The 24,376-nt window shown below is 42.2% G+C and overlaps 2 protein-coding genes across 6 annotated transcripts in view; one reads left to right on the forward strand and one right to left on the reverse strand.

Moving 5' to 3' along the window:
• The window catches only part of FANK1 (fibronectin type III and ankyrin repeat domains 1), a 116,392-nt gene that overhangs the window by 81,503 nt on the left and 10,513 nt on the right, over positions 1–24,376 (forward strand). For 4 of the 5 annotated variants that reach the window (XR_006887549.1, XR_006887552.1, XR_006887551.1 and 1 more), the window contains 10 exons: positions 870–944; positions 2,222–2,287; positions 5,099–5,264; positions 7,981–8,124; positions 8,657–8,734; positions 8,817–8,861; positions 8,971–9,080; positions 10,494–10,576; positions 11,298–11,371; positions 11,811–11,886. Coding sequence is in view for 1 of the 5 variants with exons in the window: in XM_046654064.1 (XP_046510020.1) it covers positions 870–944; positions 2,222–2,287; positions 5,099–5,264; positions 7,981–8,124; positions 8,657–8,734; positions 8,817–8,861; positions 8,971–9,080; positions 10,494–10,576; positions 11,298–11,359 (829 nt within the window). In the remaining 4 variants the exon portion in view is untranslated. Of the gene's footprint in view, positions 1–869; positions 945–2,221; positions 2,288–5,098; positions 5,265–7,980; positions 8,125–8,656; positions 8,735–8,816; positions 8,862–8,970; positions 9,081–10,493; positions 10,577–11,297; positions 11,372–11,810; positions 12,003–24,376 lie in introns of those variants that run through there. The other variant, XM_046654064.1, reaches the window with a different exon arrangement.
• ADAM12 (ADAM metallopeptidase domain 12) overlaps positions 12,281–24,376 on the reverse strand; it is a 334,852-nt gene continuing 322,756 nt past the window's right edge. The window contains exons 22-23 of the mRNA XM_046654059.1: positions 19,820–19,950; positions 12,281–17,367 (exon numbers count right to left, since the gene is read on the reverse strand). Of these exons, the coding sequence (XP_046510015.1) occupies positions 17,307–17,367; positions 19,820–19,950 (192 nt within the window). The 3' untranslated portion in view covers positions 12,281–17,306. The remainder of the gene's footprint in view (positions 17,368–19,819; positions 19,951–24,376) is intronic.

Consider the following 24,376-nt stretch of genomic DNA (forward strand, 5'->3'; position numbering starts at 1 on the left):
CATAAAGCCCCATGTAAATGTTATATTTTGTAATTATTTAATGAAAATTGAAAATGGAAATTACAAGTCTGGTTGTCATATTTTCTTCCCAGAAGTAATTTTTGATTCTTGTTTATATGCCGTAGCATTTAGGCAAATTTCACCCCCAAATGTCCACATCTAATTCCTACTGAAATTAAGGCATCACTAAATCAGCTGTTTCTAATGCAAAAGGTTGATAAAACACAAGAGGAAAAATAGTGAATCTGGTTGCTGCAGATGTGGTATTTGAAGCTGTCTCCTCAATGAAAAATGGACAGTGTTATCTCGAGTCTTTCTGAATCAATAGTTTTGAGTGCCTTAGAGGACAAGCCATTTGTGCACTGGGGCTCTGTAAGTTGGAGAAGAGAAGGTTCCCATGAAAAGCCAAAGCTTCTAAGCTGATCCTTAACAGCTCTGCTTTCTTCCTTCGGCAGCAGCGTTTTAGGCCCAGTGCATGAGATGGGAATCAAGGGAACACGTGGGGCTCCCCCAATCTAGACTTGTGTTCAGTGGAGCTGAGTCTGCAGTGAAGACACTGTGCCCTCTGCTAATTTGAGGGGGCTGTACTCTTCATAGAGTGTTTTATTGGATTGCATAACAGTTTCGAGTTGAAGGAGTGCCTATTTTAAGTGAAATTACAGCAATTTTCTCTTCTTGTGAATTTGAATCCTTTAAAATATTAGGCAGGGCAGTCTAAGACAACAAAAATTTAATGGCCCGGAAGAAATTGGAACTTTTGGGACAATGAACCATTTTAGCCACCTGTGCCCTGCAAGAGACATCAGCCGCAAATCCACAGGGAGCTGTGTGGAGCATGTTAATCTCTTTTTCTCTGTGTTTTTCCCAAGAAATGTTAAGGTTGATGTTCCCAATAAGTTTGGCTTTACGGCTCTGATGGTTGCTGCCCAGAAAGGATTCACCAGGTAGGGCTCCTCCTCCTTATCTCTCTGAGTGAGTGGTTGAACCCTTCACTCCTCTCAAAGGCTCCAGTCAGGGTAGCGGTGGGAGGGAAAGGGGCTGGGGAGACCCCATTTGTCTTCTCTTTCCAAAATGGTACCATATAAGGGCTGAACAAAAACTCAGCTGTTTTTCTCATAAAGTCATACAACATGCAGGAGAGAATGTAAAAATGTATAATCATGTGGTGAGAAGGAGAGGTAGCCATTTAAGTATATCTTGCAATATATTTTATGTGTCCTGGGAAAACTGGTTATTGGAATTTGAATTTCGTTAAAAAAGGGAGAGATATTAATTCTGGGAAACAAACTTCCCTGATAGGTTGCTGAGATAATTTTCACTGATACACTCCATTATCTCCATTCCACACAGATAAGCATAAATACTAATAGGTTGTTTTTCAATCATATTTATATTTACTAAAGTGCCATTTTGAAAAACATAGAAATGTATTTTCATTAAATGCTATTTGAAAATATATTCAAAATGGTCGTTAAAGTGACCGTGAATTAGTTTGATAGTCCAATTTGTTTCGTGTGGTACAGTTTAAAAAAAAATTTTTTTTATTGCAGTAACATAAGTTTATAATATTATATAACTTTCAGGTGTACATCTTAATGTGTGTTGAATTCTGTGTGGATTACATCATGCTCTCCACCCAAAGACCAATTACAACCCATCCCCACACACACGTGTGCCTGATCACCCCTTTCACCCTCCTCCCTCCCCGCTTCCTGTCTGGTAACCACCAATCCAATCCGTTGCTATGTGTTTGTTTGTTTGTTGTTTTTATCTTCTACTTATGAGTGAGATCATATGGTATTTGACTTTCTCCCTCTGACTTCTTTCACTTAGCATGATAACCTCAAGCTCCATCCATGTTGTCACAAGTGGCTGGATTTCATCCTTTCTTATGGCTGAGTAGTATTCCATTGTGTATATGTACCACATCTTCTTTATCCATTTGTTCCTTGATGGGCACCTAGGTTGCTTCCAAGTCTTGGCTATTGTGACAATTTTTTTTCAACGAATAATTCACATAAAGGGTAAAAACCCATTATTTTTTGGTATTGGAGAGGTAGTTTTCTGGTTTCATAATGCTCTACCTTTAAAGCCAGCTGGCCTCTGAAGATGGAGAAGAAAGTGTTACAAAGATGTGTCAGTGTTGTTCCTTTTTGCCGGATTATCATGGGTTCCTGTTCAAAGCTACTTATCCCACTAAATTTAAATTTGTTTCCTTTAGGCTTGTTAAAATCCTCGTTTCTAATGGCACTGACGTGAATCTGAAGAATGGAAGTGGCAAGGACAGGTAGGTTGTGGAATCTGCCCTAAAATGTTGCAATACTTATGTTATTAGGCCTGTTCCTGGAGAGTTTTTGATTGAACACAAGTACTTGATCCAGTCTCTTTTGACAGCGCTGTGAGGTGAAGTACCACATTCTAAAGGAGAGATGGCGATGACGAAAGCTGGCTTACTGGTTGGTTCACTTATTCTTTCAGTCCACAGGGTATTTCTGGAATCTCCATCATAACTTGTGTACCCTCCCTAGCACAGTGTCAGTGCACACTGGGTGCTCAGGAAATGGTGGTTATTCAAACAGTTGTCACCAGCCTGTGCCCAGCATTGGGTTGTGCCTCTGGCATTGGTACCTCCCTCAGGGCTCTCATTGCCTCTTGCCATATGCTGTTAACTGAGAATCTTAGGTATTTGCGAAAAGCAAACAGGCATCACAATCAAAAATACAACCCAAGAACTTCCCTGAGGTGAAAAGGCTGAGTCATTGCAGGAGGAGTTTAGGAAAAGAGCGCAGCACTTGAAAACCTATACTTCAAGCTGAAAGAATGTTTTAGACTCAAAAATGATCACCAATCTAGCAATTAGGTTTAATTGATTACATCAGCCAATATTTATCAAATGACTCCCACATGCCAGGCTCTGTGCTTGGCTCCCAGGTAGAAGCGTGAACAGTGGTGGTAGGTGCAGTAAAATGGAACTTGCAGATACAGGATAGAAGTGTACACTGATGTAACCTTTCTGGAAGGCAATGTGGCAATATGCATCAAAAGCAAGCCTTAAATATCCAGATCCATTGACACAGTGATCCCATTTTTAGGAATTGAATCCTCAGGAAAGAATCAGAAATGTGAATAAGACTTTACATAGTAAGGATGTTTGCTGTAGCCTTATTTAAAATTGTGAAAATTTTGAACAACTTAAATGTCCAACAATGGTGGAATGATTCAAGTTAGGATATATTCATGTGGTGCAATATTTAGTTATAGGAATACTGTTGTCAGAGTGAGTAAATAAGGATATACATGAAGTAATATTAACTAAGAAAATGAAAGATAATATCTTTATTTGGAAGGTTTCAGACATGTAGGAAAGTTGAGAGGACAGTACAATAAATGTCTGTGTACTCACACCTGCGGTTGGCAGTTTTCACCACATTTGTCACATTTGCTTCTCTGTCTACGTTTTTATTAGCTTTTTTTTTTTTGGCTCACCTATTTCAAAGTAAGTCGGAGGCACCGTAACCCCACAGTAGTTCAGTGTGTATGTCCTACAAACAAGGACATCAACCTGGCATCATCACACTAAGACCTGTCACACTAATTTCCTAATGTCATCGATGCCCCAACCACCGGTGCAAGTCTCCCCACTCGTCCCCCCGAAGGTCTTCCATAGTCATCTTTGGGGACGTGGGGCGAAGCCGTGATCCAAGCAAACTCACACGTTGCATTTCGTTGTTCTCTCTCTTTAGTCTCTTTAGTCAAGACAGGGCCTCTATCCTTTTTTTTTTTTTTTTTTTTTTTTAATATTTTCTCATCCAATGACGTTCTGAGGGGAGACCAGTCCAATTATTGTATAGAATTTTCCATGTTCCTGATTTGCCTGATTTTCTCCTACTTGTGAAGGAGGAATTGAACTTGTTCATTCATCATTTCCAATAAAGTTAGGTTTAAAGCTTTGATTAGATTCAGACTAACATTTTTATCAAGGAGACTTCAGAGCGGTGTTGTGACTTGAGGTCACATCTGTCAGCAGGCTTGTGACGCAGGCTGCCCCAAAGTTGGCGATTCTGGGTTTGATCCTGTGGTTAGGGTGTGGCTGTTGCCTCTCCACTTTGTAAAGACAGAGTTTCCCATTGCAATTAGCAAATAGTCTATGGGGTGATAACTCAGCACTGTGTGAGCGTCCTGTTCGCCATTAACCTTTGATCCAATGATTTCAGCATCCACGGACGATCCTTGCCTGAGTCAGTTATTTAATTGGGAGTTGCAAAAAAAAGTGATTTTCTAACTCCATGATTCTTTCTATATTTATTAGCTGGCAGCCTTCTTTAAAAAAAAAAAGGCTTATCAACTGGACTACATTACATCCTATAAAGGCAGAGTAAATGTTTTATTATTTTCCTTAAATATCATTGTTTAGAGTATGGAACTGGCTTAATAGTTATCACTAATACTGTCAAATGAGTATTTTTCCCCCTCTTTTTTTGAATATCATTATGGACTCATGGCTGTTTTTTAAATCCAATATCTTAATTATTGTGAGTCTTCATTTTTTTAATTGAGATATAATTTACATACCATAAAATTCACTCTTTTAATATATACAAGTCAGCATTTTAAAATATATTAACAAAATTATGCAACTTCCACTACTATCTAATTCCAGAATATTTTCATCAGCCCAGAAAGAAGGCCTGTACTCGTTAGCAGTCATTCACTATTTCTTCCCCTCAGCGCCTCGCCACTGTAATCTGCTAGTTCTGTCTCTCTGGATTTGCCTGTTCTGTACATTTCATATGAATGGAATCATACAGTATGTGGCCTTTTGTTTCTGGTTTCTTTTATTTAGCATAATGTTTTAAAGTTCATTCATGTTGTAGTAATTCATTTCCTTCTTATGGCTGAATAATATTCCATGGTCTGGATATGCCCCATTTTGTGTATCCATTCATCAGTTGATGAATACATAACATTTTACGTGAATAATTTCCATAGCTTTTCCACTCAAATGAGCATTTCTTGTTTTAAGTCAGGTAGGGTAAAACGCGGACCTGAGTTTGGTGACTACATTTATAGCCAGTGGTTCTTCTTCCATTTGTTGCAGTCTAATGCTTGCATGCTATGCGGGACACCTAGAGGTTGTGAAATATCTCCGAAGACATGGTGCTTCTTGGGAAACGAGAGACCTCGGAGGCTGTACGGCTCTGCACTGGGCTGCAGATGGAGGCCACTGCAATGTGATTGAGTGGATGCTAAAGGACGGCTGTGAGGTACGGGATCTTCCTTAATAACTACACACGCATTGTTAAGAACCTGAAATGCTGTTCCACAGGGTTTAGGAGAAGCAGAGCCTTATCTGAATGCCTTTGATTGGTTGAACTTAGAAATATTGGAGAGAGTTCTCTGACTTCTCAGCAAGAAGGTTCCTGAAGCTTGGAAAAAAAGATCTTTATAGAATTGATATGATAGTGTGGCTTCAGATTGTCATCACGTTTCATTTCATATGGGAAAAAAGAAACCATGCTGAATCCAGAGCCAGCCCTGACACTTCTTCTACTTTGTTTCTTTTGTTCATTTACTCATGTATCTCTTCATTCAATCTGTCAACAGAACTTTATTGAGCATCTATACCAGATACTGTCTTAGGTGCTGGAGACACAAAGATGTTAAGAACTCTTACAGTGCTTCTTGTTGCTTTTAGAATTCGATTTTTTTTATTCTGGGGTACAAAAATTTCCAAACAGCAAACTATATCATGAATAGAGCATTTCAGCTCTTAGTGTCTTTACCTCAAAGCAGGCATGTTGGTCTGCTTTTGGTTTCACGTTATCAGAAAGTACAAATTTAACTTAGCAAATAGAACTGAAGTTGTTTGGATTTCTGTAGAGAGTTGAAGATGGGTAAATAGAATTAGCTCAATTATGGTAACTGCCGATAACTTTGAAACCTTTAGTTCAAGACTTGAAAAAAGTGAAAGATTTCAAGGCATGGAAATAATCATGGAAAAATGCTGTTCTAATTGTGATTGTCAGATGGTGTAGAGCATTGAGAAATTAAATTGATCACACTGGAAAATAAACTCCAATTGAGAGAAGTCATGTTAGTGGATTTGTTCTAGTTTGTCTCTGAAGTGTGACTGAAGGAAAGCAAGGCTTATGTCATGGGATCTCAGTGGTTCCTGCCACCGCTTTCTGAGAGCTGAGAGAAGGGCCCCTTGAAGGAAAACCCGCGGTCATTAAGATAATCCCTTTTTATTACATTTCTCATTTTCCTTGTTTTAGAAACATGCACCAGAGGTCAGAAGGATTAGCATGTGGGCCTGGTGCAGGGCTGGGACACACCTGCCGTGTGTGGTAGTGAAACCACATTCCCCTCGTTTGGTTTACGATGAATCCACTCATGCTTTGGACTCGGTAAAAGTCTATAGTTGAAAATGAAGGTCGACCTTTGCTGAAAGAAGGGCAGGTCTCTGCCACGGACATTTAATGCTATAATTTTGGAAACTTAGGTTCTCTGGGTTTCAGATATGATCTCACTTATTTGGGGGTAAATTCCATCTTTTTTCTGTAGCACCGAAGCTACATGAATGTGTCCACTAAAGGTTTCTGTGTGGCTGGCTGGTGGCAGATAGACAGTGTCAACATGAGTCCTTCCAGGTTCTGGGCAGATGGTTCACCTGACGCTTTGGAAGACTAGGAGCGATTTGGAGGGTGGGGCATTGCGGCCATGCTCTTCTCGAATTTAATTTTTATACCGAGAGTGACTGATTGACTTGCGGGAAACCATTTCTACATTTAATGAACCATGTGACCTCAGGAAAAGCATTTGACTTCTCTGAGATTTGGTTTTTTCACTTGTAAACCAGGAATAAAAATACCTACCCCTGCTTAACCCTTAGGACCAAAGGAGAAAATCTGCGTGAAAGAGCATTGAAACTGTATAAAGCACCATGTAATACAAGGCGATGATGTGTTATTATTTGAACATGGTGGAACTTGCTGCCCGAATATTCTTTGTTCTTTGCATGAGGAAAAACTGCAAATCCTAACGATGTTGCAGCAGATAATCTCATACATGCAAATTACCTGAAATATCTCAAGGACCTACTGGCAGTTCCTTGTTTGTTATTACATTCTGATGTTCTACTAAAGCTACAGACATCTTTGAGTAATTTCTGTAACACAATTAGATTTGTATGTGTGTGTGTGTGTGTGTGTGTGTGTGTGACCGTCTGTGTACACGTGTGTATATTTACTGCAGTAACACTCTTCGTGGACTGATGAGGTCTTCATTGCAATTCGAGGTGGCAACATTTTACATTTTCCTATTCTAAAATATATCTTTTAAAACAGTAAATTGAGAGATCTCCATTGTTGGGTTATTGGGTAATAACCATTTTATTCCTAGGCAGACTATGTTTTGGAGAAGGCATTAGGCTGGCTAACTTTTCAGATTGGAATTGGTGTAATAGATCTGGTTGCTTTGTATTTACCTATATGTCTCGTTTAAAATTAATACATATTGATAAGTAAAGAGTGTGTGTAATATTACTGCCTTTTTCCAGAAAGGATTTGAAGCTGCTTACAAAGATATTTAAAAGTAAGCAAAATAAACTTTATTACAAAAATAGGTTAGGAAAGTTAGTTAAGAGAAAATAAGGTAGGGAGTTCACATGGAGCCAGGAGTAAGGTGATTCTGTTTAATTCATTTTTCTATCCCCTTTTTTTTCCATTTAAACAAAATGTAGATGAAGATGCCAATGGGGAGTCCTGGGGCCTCTAAGCACCCCGTCAGGTGATCCTAGATTCTCACCGCATATAAATGTGAATTGAATTAGCACAGTCCACTCAACTCTTACCAAGTCTAGAAAGACTGCTATCTGAACCAGGGGAATTTGGGCCAGTAAACATTCCTCTGTAAGTTTCTGATGAATGCTTTCAAGGAAAAGGAACTGGACTAAGAGCAGCTCTTCCTTTGACATAACAGGTGGATGCTGTGGACACTGGCTCAGGGTGGACCCCACTCATGCGAGTCTCCGCAGTCTCAGGAAACCAGGGGGTCGCCTCTCTGCTAATTGACGCCGGAGCAGACGTGAATGTGAGAGATAAAGATGGAAAGACCCCTCTAATGGTAAACAGCCTGGCTTTATGTGTGGAATTAAGGTCAGGGCTGCTTCGATGCTTACGCAATTCTTGTGAGTTGAGCTGTGTATGAGCCCCGGGTTTCGGTTGCCTCATATATTCCCTGTCGGCCTGTTAATAAAGGCATGGCAATGTCACTGTGATGCTTTTGTCGTCTTTTTACAACTAGTCCTTTAAGGATTACCAACCCCAATCCCCAGGGCCATTGTAGAATCAAAACAGATCTGTTAAAACAAAGAATGTGCTACTTTCTGTCCTGGTCTGGCCTAGCAGTTCTCATGTCATTTTAATGTGCAGAAAGGCAGCTTCCATTTCCATTCTCTTTGCAGTTGTCATTGCTGTAGAGCGAGAGGATACAGGCCTGTCATGTAAAGCCCCAGTAGCTGGCTGGCTCTGCCTTCCTGAGGATTCTGCTGAAGGACTGACTGGACCTGTCTGTACTGGGCCCACCTTGCGCCTGCCTGTGCCCCCTGCGAGGAGGGGTGAGCTCACTCACACCCCTACTGATTTTTGTTTTTTAGGTGGCCGTGTTAAATAATCACGAAGAGTTAGTCCAGTTACTTCTTGACAAAGGGGCAGACGCAAGTGTAAAAAATGAGGTAAATCCACCTTTATCTAAAGTTCTACCCTGGAGAAGAAAGAACATATATATGATACAATTTTGGTTGTTTTCTCTTTCAGTTTGGCAAAGGTGTCCTAGAAATGGCCAGAGTTTTTGACAGACAGGTCTGGATGTTCTTTCTACCTCTCAAGGCTGATTTTGTAGTAATTTTAAAATTAAAAAAAAAATACAACCAAAACCTTGGATCACATTCAGCTGTTTTTGTTTATCTAGAATGTGGTCTGCTTATTAGAAGAAAGGAAAAAAAAGCAAATGCCAAGGAAGTCGTCTCTCCGCACACCTGGGCACCACTCACCGCCAAGCCAAGTGAGACAAAGCAGAAGGTGACTGTTGAACCAGAGGGAGGAAACTCCGCATCTTGGAGGGTTATATATTTGATTATTTATGTAGTTGAAGATTCACGGTGACTTTTGTAATGTACAACTCGTCCCACTTGGAAATACATCTTTTTACCTAAGCGTGTCGACTGTGGTGTCATCACTGGGCGTCTGCAGGATGGGGATGTTTTCTTGCACTTGTGCCTTTTGGAGTTAGACGTGAAACAAAATATTTATGTACTGGAGCTGCGCAAACATACTTGGGTCTGCCACTTCCCGCTCCTGCCCCCCAAGCTGTCCTCTGAGCCACTCCAGACCCTTGTGGAAATTCTTTCCCTCATGTGTTTCCAATTATGTCCTCCCTCCCGACTTAAGGCCTTCCAGGCTGTGTTGTCAGGCTGGTGTGACGCTCCTCCTGAAAGCCCAGGAGGCCACGTGAAAAGTTTTCTCCTCAGCTGTTGGCCTCACATCAAAGCGCAACACACATATTTCAAGACTCCGATCCTGCTCTATTAGAGGTGTCTGCTGGAGGGTCAGTCTTTTCAGAACAGACCTGTCTGAGAATGTGTTTGCATGTACTTATGCCCTGACAATGAAAGACCCGGCCTGCTGGCATGTTGACGGCTTTGCCAAAGAGTAGGATATTAAATTTAGCCTTCGGAGCAGAAAGGTTTTTGATGCTGATCACGCAGTTTGGAGACAAGTAGGAATTAACCGCAGCTAGTCTGCTGGTTGGGAGCTTAGAAACAAACGTGGGGGCGGTTTAACTAGCAGACACACTCACAAATCAGCAAAGGGAGCGAGCAGACCACATGCATTTTCTCTCTCTGGAGACAAGCTAGTTAACTTGGCCCCATGAGAAGACCAGCTCCAAAGGTCTGCATGAAAGTGACATTTTCTCTGTAAAGAAACACCAATTAAAAGGTAATTAAAGCACCAGATCTTTGGGGGGAAGGGCATAGAGAAAAAGCACACAATCATTTTTATTGATGTTGACAATTCTCAGCTTCTTTCCATCGAGTTTATAGCATATCCACCTTAGGAACTGGATTTGTAGGTCACATATAGTCCTCTCATTAGATGTTTCTTTAGTGTTTTACCTTTTGTACAAATGCATATTCCTTTAAGTTTGCTAGATTAATCTTTTAAACTTCTCTAAAAATTAGAGCATAGTCACAACTTTCCAAAGCCCTTTTCTCCCCGTGATCAGTGTTGACATTGCCCTCAATTTCATTTCGTGGTCTCTTGTAGACCATATTCACCAACCCCTCTGTGGGAAGAGGGCACATCCCTTCCTGTGGGCCTCAGGCTTGGCCAGAAAATGGGGCTGACTTTGGACAGTGAAATGTGAGTGGAAATGGCTTCTCCCCTCTGAGCAGAAGTTTTAAGAATTCCCATCTCTCTTTCTTCTGCCCCAAGACCGGCTGTGACTCACATGGCGGCTGTTCCATCAGTCCAGGCCCCCAAGAGGAACCAAAGCTCACCCAGATTGGATGTGATGTGTGAGTAAGAAATAATCCTTGCCGGTTGTAAGTCACTGAAGTTTAAGAGTGGTTTGAACGACTGCTTATAAGGTCCTATCATATATTTGTGAATTTGATTTTCTAGAAATGGCACGAGCAACTCTCAAGTCCTATAGTTTCCAGTCTTATTTTATTCAGATTTTTAAAAACCCAGGAACAGATATTGAATTTTATCAAATGTCTTTTTAGCATCTCTGGTAATCACGATATGGCATATTTCCCTACAATCTATCAGTGTGGTGCCTTGGATTATTAGATTTTTATATATTGAACCATCCTTGTAATCCTAGGATAATCTCACTGGGTACAGTAGACTGCTTGACTCTATATACACATGTGCTATGTGTATCTGCTTTTTATCTTTTTTTCCTTAATGAGATTAGATGATGGTCTCTTGTTTTAATTTTCCCAAAGAAGCAACCCATGGTTTTATTCATTTTATTTTTTCCAATTAGTTTATACTTTTTATTTCTACAAATTCATTCCTTTCTACTTTTCCCTAGATTTATTTTTTTGTTCCTTTTGTAAATTTTTATGTTGGATATTAAATTCATTTTTATCATTTTTGTTTATTAATATATAAATTTATGGCTATGAATTTCCCATCAGCACTGTGTATGTTGTATTCCCATAGAAGGTTTCCTAAACTTTTCTGATGAAAAGATTTAATTGGGGATACTTTCTAAACACAAATTTCTAGGCCCCATCTCAGACTCTCTGAATTGGAATCTCCAGGGAAAGGACACGAGCAATGGATTTTAATCAACATCCCAGGTGAGTTCTTGTAATTCAAGGCGTCTGAGAAACAGTCATACAGTGTGCTGGTACAAATGGTTTCATTTGCTATTTGCTAGATAATTTGCAACTCATCTCTGACTCAAGAATCATTACATTTCTAGAGCATGGAATTGTCTTTCTACTCGGTGCCTTATAATCTTGAGAACTTTTACCATTTAGAATTTGAGTTTTACTTTGTGGCTTAATATACAAAATTACATGTATATAATTTTTGTTTTCCGGAGGCACTTGGAAAGGAGGTATATTATGTTTGAAGTATCTCATCTGATATATCAATTTTATCTACATTATTAACTATGTTTGGGGTCTTCCATGTACTTATTTTTTTGTCTACTTGCTTTGTCATGGGTGGGTGGGGGGAAGAGTAAAGACCCCTTGTTACCATTTTGTTTATTTTTCTTTGTATTCTCTACAGTTCTTTATGAAGTTGGATGCTATTTTAAAAAAAAATGTGTAAATAGATTTCCATTACACTCAGATTATTATTCCAGGTAAGTCTGATGTAAACGTTTATACCCTTGCTTGCTTGCTTTTTGAATTTATATCTTCTGTACATAAGGTAAGCTAAAAAAATTGTTTCGATAGGTTATGCATTCACACTGTTCAAAAAAAGTCTCAGGTTTCTCTCCCCCGCTGCCACCCCAGTGTATGTGTGCAAAGGCATCTTCTTCCCTCTGGTCCCTGACTGGTCTGTATGAATTGCAGCATGCATCCCCTGACCCCCAAGCTCACTGTTCCTCTTAGTTTCTTATGTACTGTTCCAAAATGTCCTTATGCATCTATAAGTGGATGAGGATATAGGTACAAAAATGGAGGGGGGATCCTCCTGTAGAAAGATGTAACATTCTCAGTAATGAATGAGACACGTCTTTATATTTACCTGTATACCATTTATTGGATATAATATTCTTAACAATGACTTTTTCTATGGAAATAGCAGGTTGTGTTACCTGGAGAACCCCAATATGAGAAATGTGTACAAATGTTAACAGACTGTAACATAAAAATGTATGTGAAAATAATTAGCAAACCAAAGCATTATAAATGGATGAAGCACTATGAAATTAATGTGCTGGTTTAGTAGCTGTAACTTTGTACTGTGCTGAATAGCCTGGAGCCTGGTTTTATGGAGTTACACTTAACAGTTGCCACACACATTCAGACAATGGGCTTCCCCTGCAACCTCCCAATTTGAGCTGGTAGAAGGCACAAGAGGACAGCTAGCTCTGCCACTACTTGTCCTGCTTTGGACTCTTGGAGGAATTTTTTGTCTTTCTAATTTGATGTATTTTTTTTTTCTATTACCGCCCTACTTAAGTACCTGCTTATAGGCCATGAACATAGACGTCATTCCACTTCTTTGTAAAACTAAAATGATCACATGGTATTCTTTTTTCTGGATTTAAAACACACTCAATTGAGGACTAGATTATTTTATGGAGGGAGAATCACAGGAAGAACCTAGGACATGCTTTTTGAAGCTGATGTGGGAAATGTGAGTGACAGAGCACGCGATCTGGAAGCGCCGAATGACACTGAGAATTCCTTTAATCGTGTTAAGTCTTCTGGCTGTCACTCTCCATTATTGAATATTATAATAATTTTATATGCAGAGTTTCTTCTCTTAGTTTTTTCTCATGAAACAGGCTCTGACGGGCTGGATTATAAGCTGCCACTCCTGCCCCAAGAGTAAAGAGGGGGGTTTCTTTACGGAAAGCGGGGAGGCAGTTCATACATGTGTAGGTAAATGGCTTCTGGAAGCATCCTCACTGCACAGAAACGGTTCTCAGCCTGGGGCTCACGAACCTTTCTTAGTGTGTTACTTGTATCACTATCAGAGTTTTCAAATAGGTTTAAAAGAAGTGGATGTCAATAGGAACTGCAGAGTGAGTCAAGAGAATTTTGCAATCATAGATAAACTGACTTTCGATGGCTAACTCCTTCTTCCAATTAGAATAAGTCTAGGTGGGGGCTCACTGGGGGCGTGATATGTCTGTGGGAGGGACTCTGCTGGATTCACGGCCAGTGGGGTAGATGGTGGGGTTGCTCCGTACTGCGGCCCTGGAGAAGGTTGGACTTTGGGTGTCCAGAGGGTGGACTTGCAGGGGCAGCCACACGCTGCAGCCATCACCGCTTTGGCTGATGTGAAGTGGCCATGAACGCAGAGATTTGGCAGCGATTGGAGAGGCCTCAGCCCTGGGTTTGGCCTGGAAAAGGGACTTGTGTCTGGGTGACCAGGAGAGGCAAACGGATGTATTAGCCTTGGCTGCCTGCGTCCAGATGTGTTTATGGGCCTGCTCATGAGTCGAGGGGAGTAAGTGTGGCAGCCTAGGACTGGCCTCTGTGGTGCTGGGGAGGAGAAAGGATGGTAGCCGCAACATTCTCCACCAGCCAGCCATAGCGTGTGAAATCCACAGCCTGAGAGTCAACCTGGGGGTCACCACTGGCATTGGGAGACGTCTGGGCGGGTTGGTGTAACGTTCACCTGGGTCACTTGTGTTTGGCTGCAGTCATTTTGGTAGCAATGAGGGAAGATCTTCTGAGCAAGTCTGCCCTGGTCTTCCTCCGCCCAGAACTCCTAGGGGAGCCCTCCATAGCACAAGTTTTAAATGAAATAAGCCTCACAAGGAAAGACTGCAGAAGGGTCAAGTCGCAGGAGAAAGATCTGGCCCAGCTGCCCAGGCATTGCGCCCTTTCACTTGTCAGGGTCTCATTGGCTCAGAGTGCTTAGTAAACATCAGTTGGGAGATGGCAGGAAGATGCTCCGGCACTCTAGCTGGCCCAGCATCAGGCTCTCTTTAGCACCATGGCAGAGCACAGGCTCCCAAGAACAGTCTGACACAGATCTCAGCGTTTTTGCTGTTTTTCTTTTAGGGGATATATTGATGTATTGTATTGATTTGCCAGAGAACAATGGCCTTATGGTTTCAGCCTGAGAATTCCTAATAAAGTTAAGAAGGCATAAAAATGTCCCCTCTGAGACTAGTCAGTCAGGAGTATTTATTCTCATGTAGTTTAATTTGTTGCTTTTGTGGTTTCCGTGATGTCATCCCACATGTGTAAGCTGGAAGTGTAACCCCTGTGTACATATTTTGACAATGGAAAATGTTATGCATTGTTTCTCTTGGTTGCTACACATCTGATTCCATGTGTCAGGAAAACAAACTGTTACAAAAAATTTCATGAGATGGGCTTTTAAATAGAATGCCTGGAACACTAGCCATATACTTCCCAGTAAAGTGGAGTCAGATAACCTACAACGATAAGACAATGAAGGAAGAACAGTGACTAGCCTCAGGGCCTACTTTGTGTCTGAGCACCTTGACTTGCTCAGTGAAGGCCTTATAAACTCAAATCAACTCTATTATTCATGCCTATAAAATTTAAAAACATATTAAAAATAGACTGCCATTGAAATATAAGTATTTATTTTTGTTTCCGTCATCTATGAGGATATAAAAAGGGGGAGGAATAACTCCCTCCTCCCAAAACCTGGCTATGGGTTCCTTTCCTAAGTTATATTATAATGGAAGTTATTGCTAAGTATGCTTCAGCTGCTAAATACTGCATCTTGGAAGTATTGTTCCTTTAATAATATCTGTGTATTATGAGGGGATATTAGGTTTAAATATGTTCTTATCCAGAAATAAATTGCATGGCTCTAAAAAAGCAATTAGTACTGTAGAGATAAGAATGTGTCACCAGCCACAGCCCCTAAGTGGCCATTGATGACATGGTGTAAGATCACAGCATTAACTTCCTTTAATATCAAACGATTCCTGGTTCTCTGAAATAGAAGCACAGGAATTGTAACTAAGGACAGACACACACAAAGTCAGTTCACATCCTCTCCCCACAATAGGAGAAGGGGCACAAATGCCAGATCTAAGGATTTGGGCAGCTATAAAGACAATACCCACATAATGCACCATAAAAATTCTGTAAACTTTTCAATAGTATATGTTTTGGCCTTAATACAATTATATAATATCAATTACAGTAATTCTGTATGTACTCATCAGCAGTAATATTTTATAACATGGCTTTACATTTTTAAGACATTAATAATTGTATAATAAACAGATGCATGCTATAAGAATTGGAATGTATTAGAGCTGGGTTCCCTTTTGTGTGTGTTTTGTGATATGGATTTACTTAGTTTATCCACAGTCGTGAATACTATGTTGCCTAGATACTGCAGGGAACATGGGGAGGGCTAAATGCAGTCTTGTTTTCTGGAAGGCAAACCAAGATGCTTGGGACGTTTTGTCTTTCTGCTTCAAGGCATAGAAAAATCATTGAAATAACCCCAGATGAAGTCTTTATCATAACACACTCAGAGTGAATTACGGAACTCTTGTCAATTGCCTCCTAATGTGAAAACTAGTCACATATGACCCCACGAAGACGAGAGGCATAATGGCATTTTACCTTGTCTGAGTGTTTTTTTTTGTAATTTTCATGCCATTAGATACAGGCGTCTTCAAGATCTTGTGAAAACGGCTTCCCCATCAGACCTTTGAAGAGTAAAAGGTTGAAGGGGCTGCTGCCCAAGACTGCATTTTATGAATATTTAGGATCAGGAAATTGATTTCCTCATCACTTTCTGTGATGCTCAACAGGTAGGTTGCAAGTGTTTAAGAAATAGATTCACTTTATGCTAAAAACATCTTCTCACGGTTCCTGCAGCCAAGCTGGGAAAATAGGATGCCCCAAAGACAACTTACTAATAACTCATGGTTCTTTGTCCAGCATACACTAATAAGGAAAGCAGACATAGCCTACACCAACGAACACAGCATTCCATTTGGTTGTAGCTTTTGCAAGCCTAGGGATTCTGGCTAATTTTTAATAAGTTGAACCTTGCAATAAAAGGAGACTTTTATCAACAGAATTGATTCACTAGATCTGGTTACTGGTTCACATCTGAAAATAGTTATGGTCCCATGGAAAGCCTCATCTATCTGTCTGAACACAGGATCACTGTATTCCAGCAGAGAAGACATGGGGTAATTTGCTTAGCCCCAAACAGCACGGGGAGGTGGAGGCGTGCAGGGCCTGGGCAGCAGCTTTCTTGCAGAAACACCACCTTTTCCCCACCTCAATAAAGCGCTGATGCCAGCACTCTGTAAAGGGCAGCCAGGAAAAGAAGTTCATGGTGTTTCCGTAAAGCAAACTTCTTTGCCTGCTCTCCAAATGTGCTCCTGGCTGGTGAGCCTCCAGGTCAGGTTTCTGCCTGGCCTTGTCTTCCAGTCTCTATCCTGGCATGGTCACACCCTAAAATGCCTTTTTGCAACCAGGAGCCAGACCCTTCCCTGCTATCCTGGAGCTTCAAGATGTCACCTCTGATGGGCCAGCCTGTCAGCTGTGACAGGGACCAGGGTCTCTCTGAAATCCAAGCACAGCCTTGACCTGAAGCCCCTGGCTCTGGCCTGAGATCAGGGGTTCCAGAAAATCACTCAGGGTTCTACCTGGGGTCTCCTGAGCTGTGTCCAGTACCATAACCACAGCCATGAGTAGCCGGGGAGCTGCTCTCCAATAAAGCCTCAAGCCAAAAGTAAACATCCTGTCCAGAATCCCATAAAGCATGATATTTCAAGTTCACAACTATTAAAAGCACAAGAAGCCTTCCTTCCGTGGAAAACTCAGTGATGGTAAAAATGCCTACTACAGCGCACTGCACTGTAACAGGCATTTGGCATAAATTAATAATTTACAAGTACCTGAGCAAGTATACAGAGCACCATAGCACAGCACAGCACCGACGGCAGTAGCTCAAAGTTCTTAAAATAATGGTGTTTTAAACATTAAAAAAAATTCTAAAAGTTGGTACAAAAACTAACTCCAAGTGGAGTTGAAAGATAGTGCAAACTTCTGTCTTCACTGTTGAAAAAAGGTGTTGGCTTGTGTCTCACTTGATATAGGCGGTGTGAGTGGGTCTGGGCACTTGATGTGGATGTTTCGGAGCAGGTCTGCATCAAGAGCAATCGAGAGAGAGGGAAAAACAAGATTGTAGTTAGAGACCCTGGAAGCGATTTCTGCAGATACAGACGTCGGGGTTGGAGCTGTCTTGCCCCGCACTCTGACGTGCTTCCGGACTCAGATTCCACCATGTTGTGTCCCCATTCCCCCACCCCATACTGGGTGCTGGACTCTGCTCTTGCTTTTGGCATGGGTTGTAGATCCCATAAGGGACCTCGCTCAGGGTGACAGGATTTCCAGCAGTTTGACGACCACTAGAGGAACCCTTTCCAAAGCCGCAGCTCCCATCCACAGGTTGACTCTAGAACAGCGCCATTCAAGAGAAAAATGATGCGAGCCACAGATGTGAGCCACTTCTGGTAGCCACATGAAATAAGTAAAAAATAGGTGAAATTTTGGTAATAAATTTCATTTAACCTAATATATCCAGAGTAGTATTTCCATATGTAATCAATATAAAAATTATTAATGAAATAGTTGACATTTTGCGGGTCCTAAGTCTTCAAAATCCAGTGTGCATTTGCACTTACAGCATAGCTCACTTTTTTTTGTTAAGATTGGCAACAGTTGTTAGCTCAGGTGCTAATCTTTCTTCCCCCCCCCCTCTTCTTCTCCCCAAAGCCCCCCAGTACATAGTTGTATACTATAGTTGTGAGTGCCTCTGGTTGTGGCACGTGGGACGCCACCTCACCATGGGCTGATGAGCAGTGCCATGTCCATGCCCAGGATCCAAACCAGAAAAACCCTGGGCTGGTGAAGCGGAGCGCACAAACTTAACCACTCAGCCATGGGGCCGGCCTCCAGCATATCTCACTTTTTGCCAGCCACAGTGTGCTGTGGCTACTGTATTAGCACAGTTCCAGGGAGCAAAGCCAGGCATTTGGGAGCCCTCAAAAATGAATGTGGAGAGCATTCTTCCCCTGCCAGGACAAGAACAAAATCGGCTTGCACTGGTGTCGGCAACTGGCAGAGGGTAGACCACTGCTTGAGGGCATTTAAAAAGGGGGCCTTCCCTTCTTCATGTCCATGTCAAATGGTGCTTTTTCTTTTGAACAAGAAAAGTAACTTCAAGATCAGCATACAAACCACAATGAAATAATTAGGATGCTCTGCAATTTTTCTGCATCTATGCATCAGGAATTAAACCACTGTCCTGACCTTTTGACTGGCTTTATCTCTGAGATTTATTAGGCAGCTATCCTTTCACAGGCCAAACATTTTTCCCAAAAGCTGTAATGAAATTACTAATGTGTGCCTTCCCCTTCAGAGATGCTGAATTACTGAACCCAGGGCCTGGCCAACACACACTATCTTTGGTTCTTTCGAGCTCATAAAGCAAGCTTCCTGCCAGGGGGGCATGCGTGTTTGCAAGGGTGTTTTGGCTGAGGGTTTAACCCATCTGTGTGCTGGGAAATGTTTAACCACCCACTGTGGGGGAGGAGGAGGGCCTGATCCATAGCATGTGCCTATTCCATGGTGTAAATGCTCAGGCTGCCGACATGATGGGACTGAATATGGAAGAGACGCACAGCAGCCACCATATGATAATGTTCCCACCACACAGAAATAAGAGATGTAACCTCGGGAGTGTAGATAGTAGTAAAATGTAGTTTAAAAGAATGGAAGTTGAGCAATTTTGAACATTTATTACATTTGTTTTTAATATAATTTATATCATTGTAATTTATATAATTTAATAGTGGCTAGGTTTAACACCGAGCTTGCAAAAATTCCTGGAAATTTAATAGCTCTCAAAAACCAGCGTGGGCTGGCTCCAGCACACCACCGGGTTAACCTCCCTGCGTAAGTTCGGATGTAGGACTCGGCCTGCCTTGTCCTCTGTGGGACAGCGTAAGAGAGGACCACAGCTGGAGAAACGTGTTTAAAGGTGATGCCTCTTGTCAGTTGAGTAGAGAAGCTCCCAGTTACCAGGTCTCCACCTCCTGGCAGCTTCTTCAGTCTAACTCCTTATGTTGCTCTTGCTTCATCTCTGGCCCTCCGATGCCACCTCCTTTCTTGGTACCCCAGGGATTGGGCAGAGCCTATGAAGGACTAAGTGAGGTTGTTTTTGAGGTATGTGTCTAGCCTTCATAAAATCGCACCACTTGGTATGTTTTCTTCATCCCTTTGGGCGAGAGGGCCTGACCCGTATCCACAGCCAGCGCTTTCTGAGGTACCTGGTCCAGTTCCACTTGACGTGCTCTCTTCCCTACACTGAGGCCATTGCTAAGAGCCACATGGCGATGCCTGTGATTATAAGCCCACGTCTGCCGCCTGGTTATTGTTCTACCTGCCCTTGGATCTATTTTATATTGCTCCCGGGGTGGGGAGTGCAGGAAGCATGGGCTAGACCACACCCTACTCCTCCCACGTCCTGAAATGGTTTGAAAAGCATGGCTCCGCACAGTTCGGGGGAGACGGGCATGGCTGTGTCACACCAACCTGAGGGGCGCCAGGCGGACCCCGGATTCCTGCTGTCCCAGGGTCCTGGCTGAGACATTGGTGAGCCGGGTCGTCTTGTTCAAAGGATCTGCAGGCAGAGGCTTCTGAGGAGGGTTTGGCTTACGGGTTCCCTACAATAAACCACAAGATTATGCATGATCACTCATCTCTGTGAAATGTGACAAGACATTGACTTCAGGAGCCCTGAAAAGTCCCCTGAAAAGAGTCCCCTGAAAAGCGGGATGTGGAGAATGCTAAGTTGCCGTGTGGCACAAGTTTCATTTCCCTAGCAAACTCTCTGAATACAATCTTCTACCCGGACAAGTGGTGGTGATTGTGGGGGGTTGACCTTTGTTAATCTTCTTGACAGTTTATTTATTTATTTATTTATTTATTTGCTGAGGAAGATTAGCCCTGAGATCACATCCATCTGTGCCAGTCTTCCTCCACTTTATATGTGGGATACTGCCACAGCATGGCTGACAAGTGGTGTAGGTCTGTGCCCGGGATCTGAACCTGCGAACCCAGTCCACTGAAGCAGAGCATACTGAACTTAACCACTATACCACAGGGCTGGCCCCTTCTCTAACTTTTAAGAGATTTATCCATAGCATCATGTAGTTACAAACACTCAAATGCAGGCCTTCAGATGCCATGCTGTTCACAGGCATCAGGAGTATGGTTGATGCTGCTGTTTCTGGGCCAATGCTACCTAGCGGATGTAAACTTTCCTGAGTCTTTAGGCTTCTTTTCAATTTGTAAAGGCCTAAAATGAGAGATTGGTGGAAATCTTTTCAATCATCACATTCATTTCTTCAAATTTCCCAGAATCATATGGATGAATTAGCTAACAAGGCTGATCATCCTTCATCCATCAGTGCAGGGTCAGTATACCAAAGGCTGATCCAGAATGCTCGATGAAAGGCACTAAAGTTCTTCTACCAAAATACTTTCTAATAGTTAGTTCAAAGAATCACAAACTCACCTGGGAAATGATGCCCAGAAGGAGAACCCAAGACACAGTGGTTTGAGACACAGGTATAGCTCTGTAGGAAGCTAATGAAGCAGGAGCTGTGTTGACCAGAGACCAGCGAGGGAGTCAGTGATAGAAGAGCATGAAGGGCAAGCATGAACCTGGGATAAAACCCAGAGGACAACTCCCAAGACCATTTCTCCGGGTTTTATCCAAGGACCAACGCTTTGGAAATTATGCAAAGTCACTTGAGCTCTCTGAACCTCAATTTCTCCCTCTTTAAAATGGGAGAAAACAGGACCTATCTCATAGCTTGTTATGCGAACTAAATAAAATGCAAAGGAAGCTCCCAGACCATAGATAATAATTATTAAAAACTCAGCATTCCCTCATGCCACAAATTTTGAAATGCTTAATGGAAATATGAGAAAAACAACAGAAACAGTATAACAGTAAAACCACAAGTCAGTTGTTTTCCTGGACCCCTCCCTTGGCTACCCGTGAGATGGGGGTGGGGCAGGTTCCCTGGAGCTGGGTTGGGAAGTAAGTGTTGACAGCCCTCTCCTCTTGGGCCCAGGGTGAATAAAGATGCCAAGACACCTCCTCCTCTTGTCCTCCGAGCCTAGAAGCACTCACGAATGCATGGAAAGTCTGCAGGAAATGGTGCTAGAACCTCAAGGGAGACAGGACATCCTAATAAGCAAATGACCTAATTCATTGTCATAGACGCAGTGTTCCATGCATCCAGGAACACTCAGGATGATTTTAAAACACTTGAGTTGAACTTCTCACACTACTTACCCCAGGAAAATTACACTTCCTCAGCAATCGGGGCTCAGTTGAAAGGATGCAGCAACATAATCACCATCTAACATATCTTTGTAAAGCAAAGGAAGCTACCCGAGAAGTTTGTAAACCACAGCTGTATGGAAAACATGCCAAGTTGGAACGATGGGCAAATTGGAAGAGAAAAGAGCCACTGAACAGGGACAGGCTTAAAAGTGACATTCTACATCAGTTCTCACTTAAGGAAACATTGACCGGCTGTGAAATATAAAATAGAACAATTTCCTTAACTAGGATTAAAGGCCATCGAATGTGCCTGAGTGTGAGCCCTAAAGTCAGGCTGTTTGTGTAACTCAACCAGGCCCCGCTCTTACCAGCCCTGCGAGTTTGCGCTCGTTATTTGACTGCTTTATGTTGTAGAGAGGAGATGATAACAGTGCCTTCTTCATGGGGTTGATGTGAGGATTGAGATATTACTTGTAAATCTCTTTACCTAAGTTAACCACTGTGAGCACAGAGCCTGGCTCCCAGTGTCCACTGAGTCAGTGTTAGCTGCCACTGCTCTACTGCGGCTACTATTGATGGAGTGAGTGTACCATTTGAAAGTACCGTAACCCTACCAACAAATTTTGGGTAATAAACTATGGCAATAAATCAAGCTGCGTGTCCTATAAGGTGGTGGAAAACTATGAGCAAGATATTAATGTGTAATGTAAAAATGAATGCATGGGCCTGTAAAATTGAAAGGCTTTGAGGATTAAATAATTCATCACTAAATGATAGTAGTTTTGCTGCTAAGTACGAATAAGTAGCTAGTCTTGACAATAAAGATAACGTCAGGTTTTTATTGCAATGCTGGAGAAAAAGAGATATATGTTACAATGAATCACAATATATTTGGATTTATCATGGAAACTTAGGAGATAATTAGGTTGGCCATTTATTCTGGTTTGCCTGGGACATTCCCAATTGATGTTTACAGCCCTGTTTAATTATTAATCCCACTCTCTTAGATGTGTCCTGGTTTCCAGGATAAATTATATGGTCACCATAGTGATAAAAGCCCAAACAGTCGAGATGTTGATTGAAAGTTCTGACTTCAAACCCAGGGATCAGCAAAGGTATCATTCTGCTTCCTCCTGCCATGCCAGGAGATGGTTTGATGGAAACATGAAACAGGTCACACAGATGCTGCCAGGATAAGGTGCCAGCTTCCCACCAGGCCTAACTGGGACAAAATAGCCCAGTGGCACATGGAGTTGGTGACACATGGTGCATCCTCACTTCTCAGATGTCAGGCGTATGGAGATAGGGAAACTTCTGGGAAGCTGCACCTGCTCTGACCCTGGAGGAAGGGGTGGGATTTTCACACTCCTTTTTAGGCATTGCTTCTCATGCTGCCTTTGCAAAACCTGAACCTGGGCTTGTCCAGAGAAGTCCAACCTGAAGGGAGCTGAGAAATGACTCCAAGCCACATTGTTCACACCCGATAAATATTCCTTTAGACATATTTTCATTTTAAACAAGAAAATAAGGAATTCAGAACCCCATTTCTCTCCCTTTTCAACTTCTAGATATTGGAGAAAAATTGAGATATGCTATTAGTCAGGGTTGTCCCATTTCTCCATTTTCTGCTCATGTTCTAGCAATAGCTACATATTTCAAATTTTTTGAGGGTTGGGAACAAAGTTTTCAATCCAAATATAGCCTTTGCCTCGACCATCATCACAAAGAATTCTCAACTGTTATCTACTTGTGCATGATAAGCCAGAGTAAATGCATCCTGCTTATCCAGAGAGATCTCTGCAGAAACACCAGATATTATCACAGGAAAATGCCAGAGATGCCACAGAACTCCCGACAAGCTCACACAGTGCCAGGGGCAGCATAAACAGCACTCACTATCCATCCTTGGCCTGTCTCAGGCCCTGTGAGGAATATACACTTAGAGATAACACCAAGGACAACTGGTTCTCAGGGAAAGACCTCAATTTCTTTTTATTCTTTATTCAGAAAAAACAGGAGTCTTAACAAATCTGCTCTTGCAAAAGAACACTCCTACACCTATCCGTAAGATGACCCTGGTCCCCTTATTTCTGAAACTACCTGAAAACAGTAAAGAAACTGTACAAAAATGAGCTAAACTCCATCTTTGAGGAAAACCTATAACCCCAAACGAATTTGTACGAAAGGGACCCAAAGTGTCCAGCAGGCTAGGGTAAGGAAAGACTATGAGGAAGGATGCCTGCTGTGGCCAACCTGGCAGAGGACAGAGGGGAAAACCAGTCACCCTTGCCTGGGGCAGGAGTGGGGAGTGAGCAGATATCATGATGTGTCAGGCTGAAAGAGAAGCAGCGCAGACCGGCCCAGCCCTCTGTGCGAGCCTGGGGCAGGGTCTGTGCTGAGAGCAGGGAAGGCCAGTTCACCGACATCACTCAAAGCCCTCTGTGCCATGGTCCCCCGAGAAGCGAGTGGACCGCGGGGAGCTGGTCCTGAGCACTGGCCTTGCTTTTCTCTTGACTGTCCAGCTCCTGGTTTTCCAGCAAGTTCTCTTCCTCTTTAAAGGGGAGTTTAGACACACTAAACAAAAAAAGAGGAAGGAAGGGACCCTCATAAACAAAAGGCTCACTAAGAGCCTACCCTGCAAAATGTATACATGAGGAAAGTAAAAGGGAACTGGCGAAACTCAAGAGAAAAGGGGAAGAAAAAACACAATGATGAAAACCAAGGACCAGGACGGTGCTCCACACAGGGCTGTGGGCTTCCTGCCTGACAGAGACGAGGACCAGGTCAAGGGG

Source organism: Equus quagga, chromosome 2 (genome assembly GCF_021613505.1).
Source record: "Equus quagga isolate Etosha38 chromosome 2, UCLA_HA_Equagga_1.0, whole genome shotgun sequence".
Taxonomy (NCBI): Eukaryota; Metazoa; Chordata; class Mammalia; order Perissodactyla; family Equidae; genus Equus; species Equus quagga.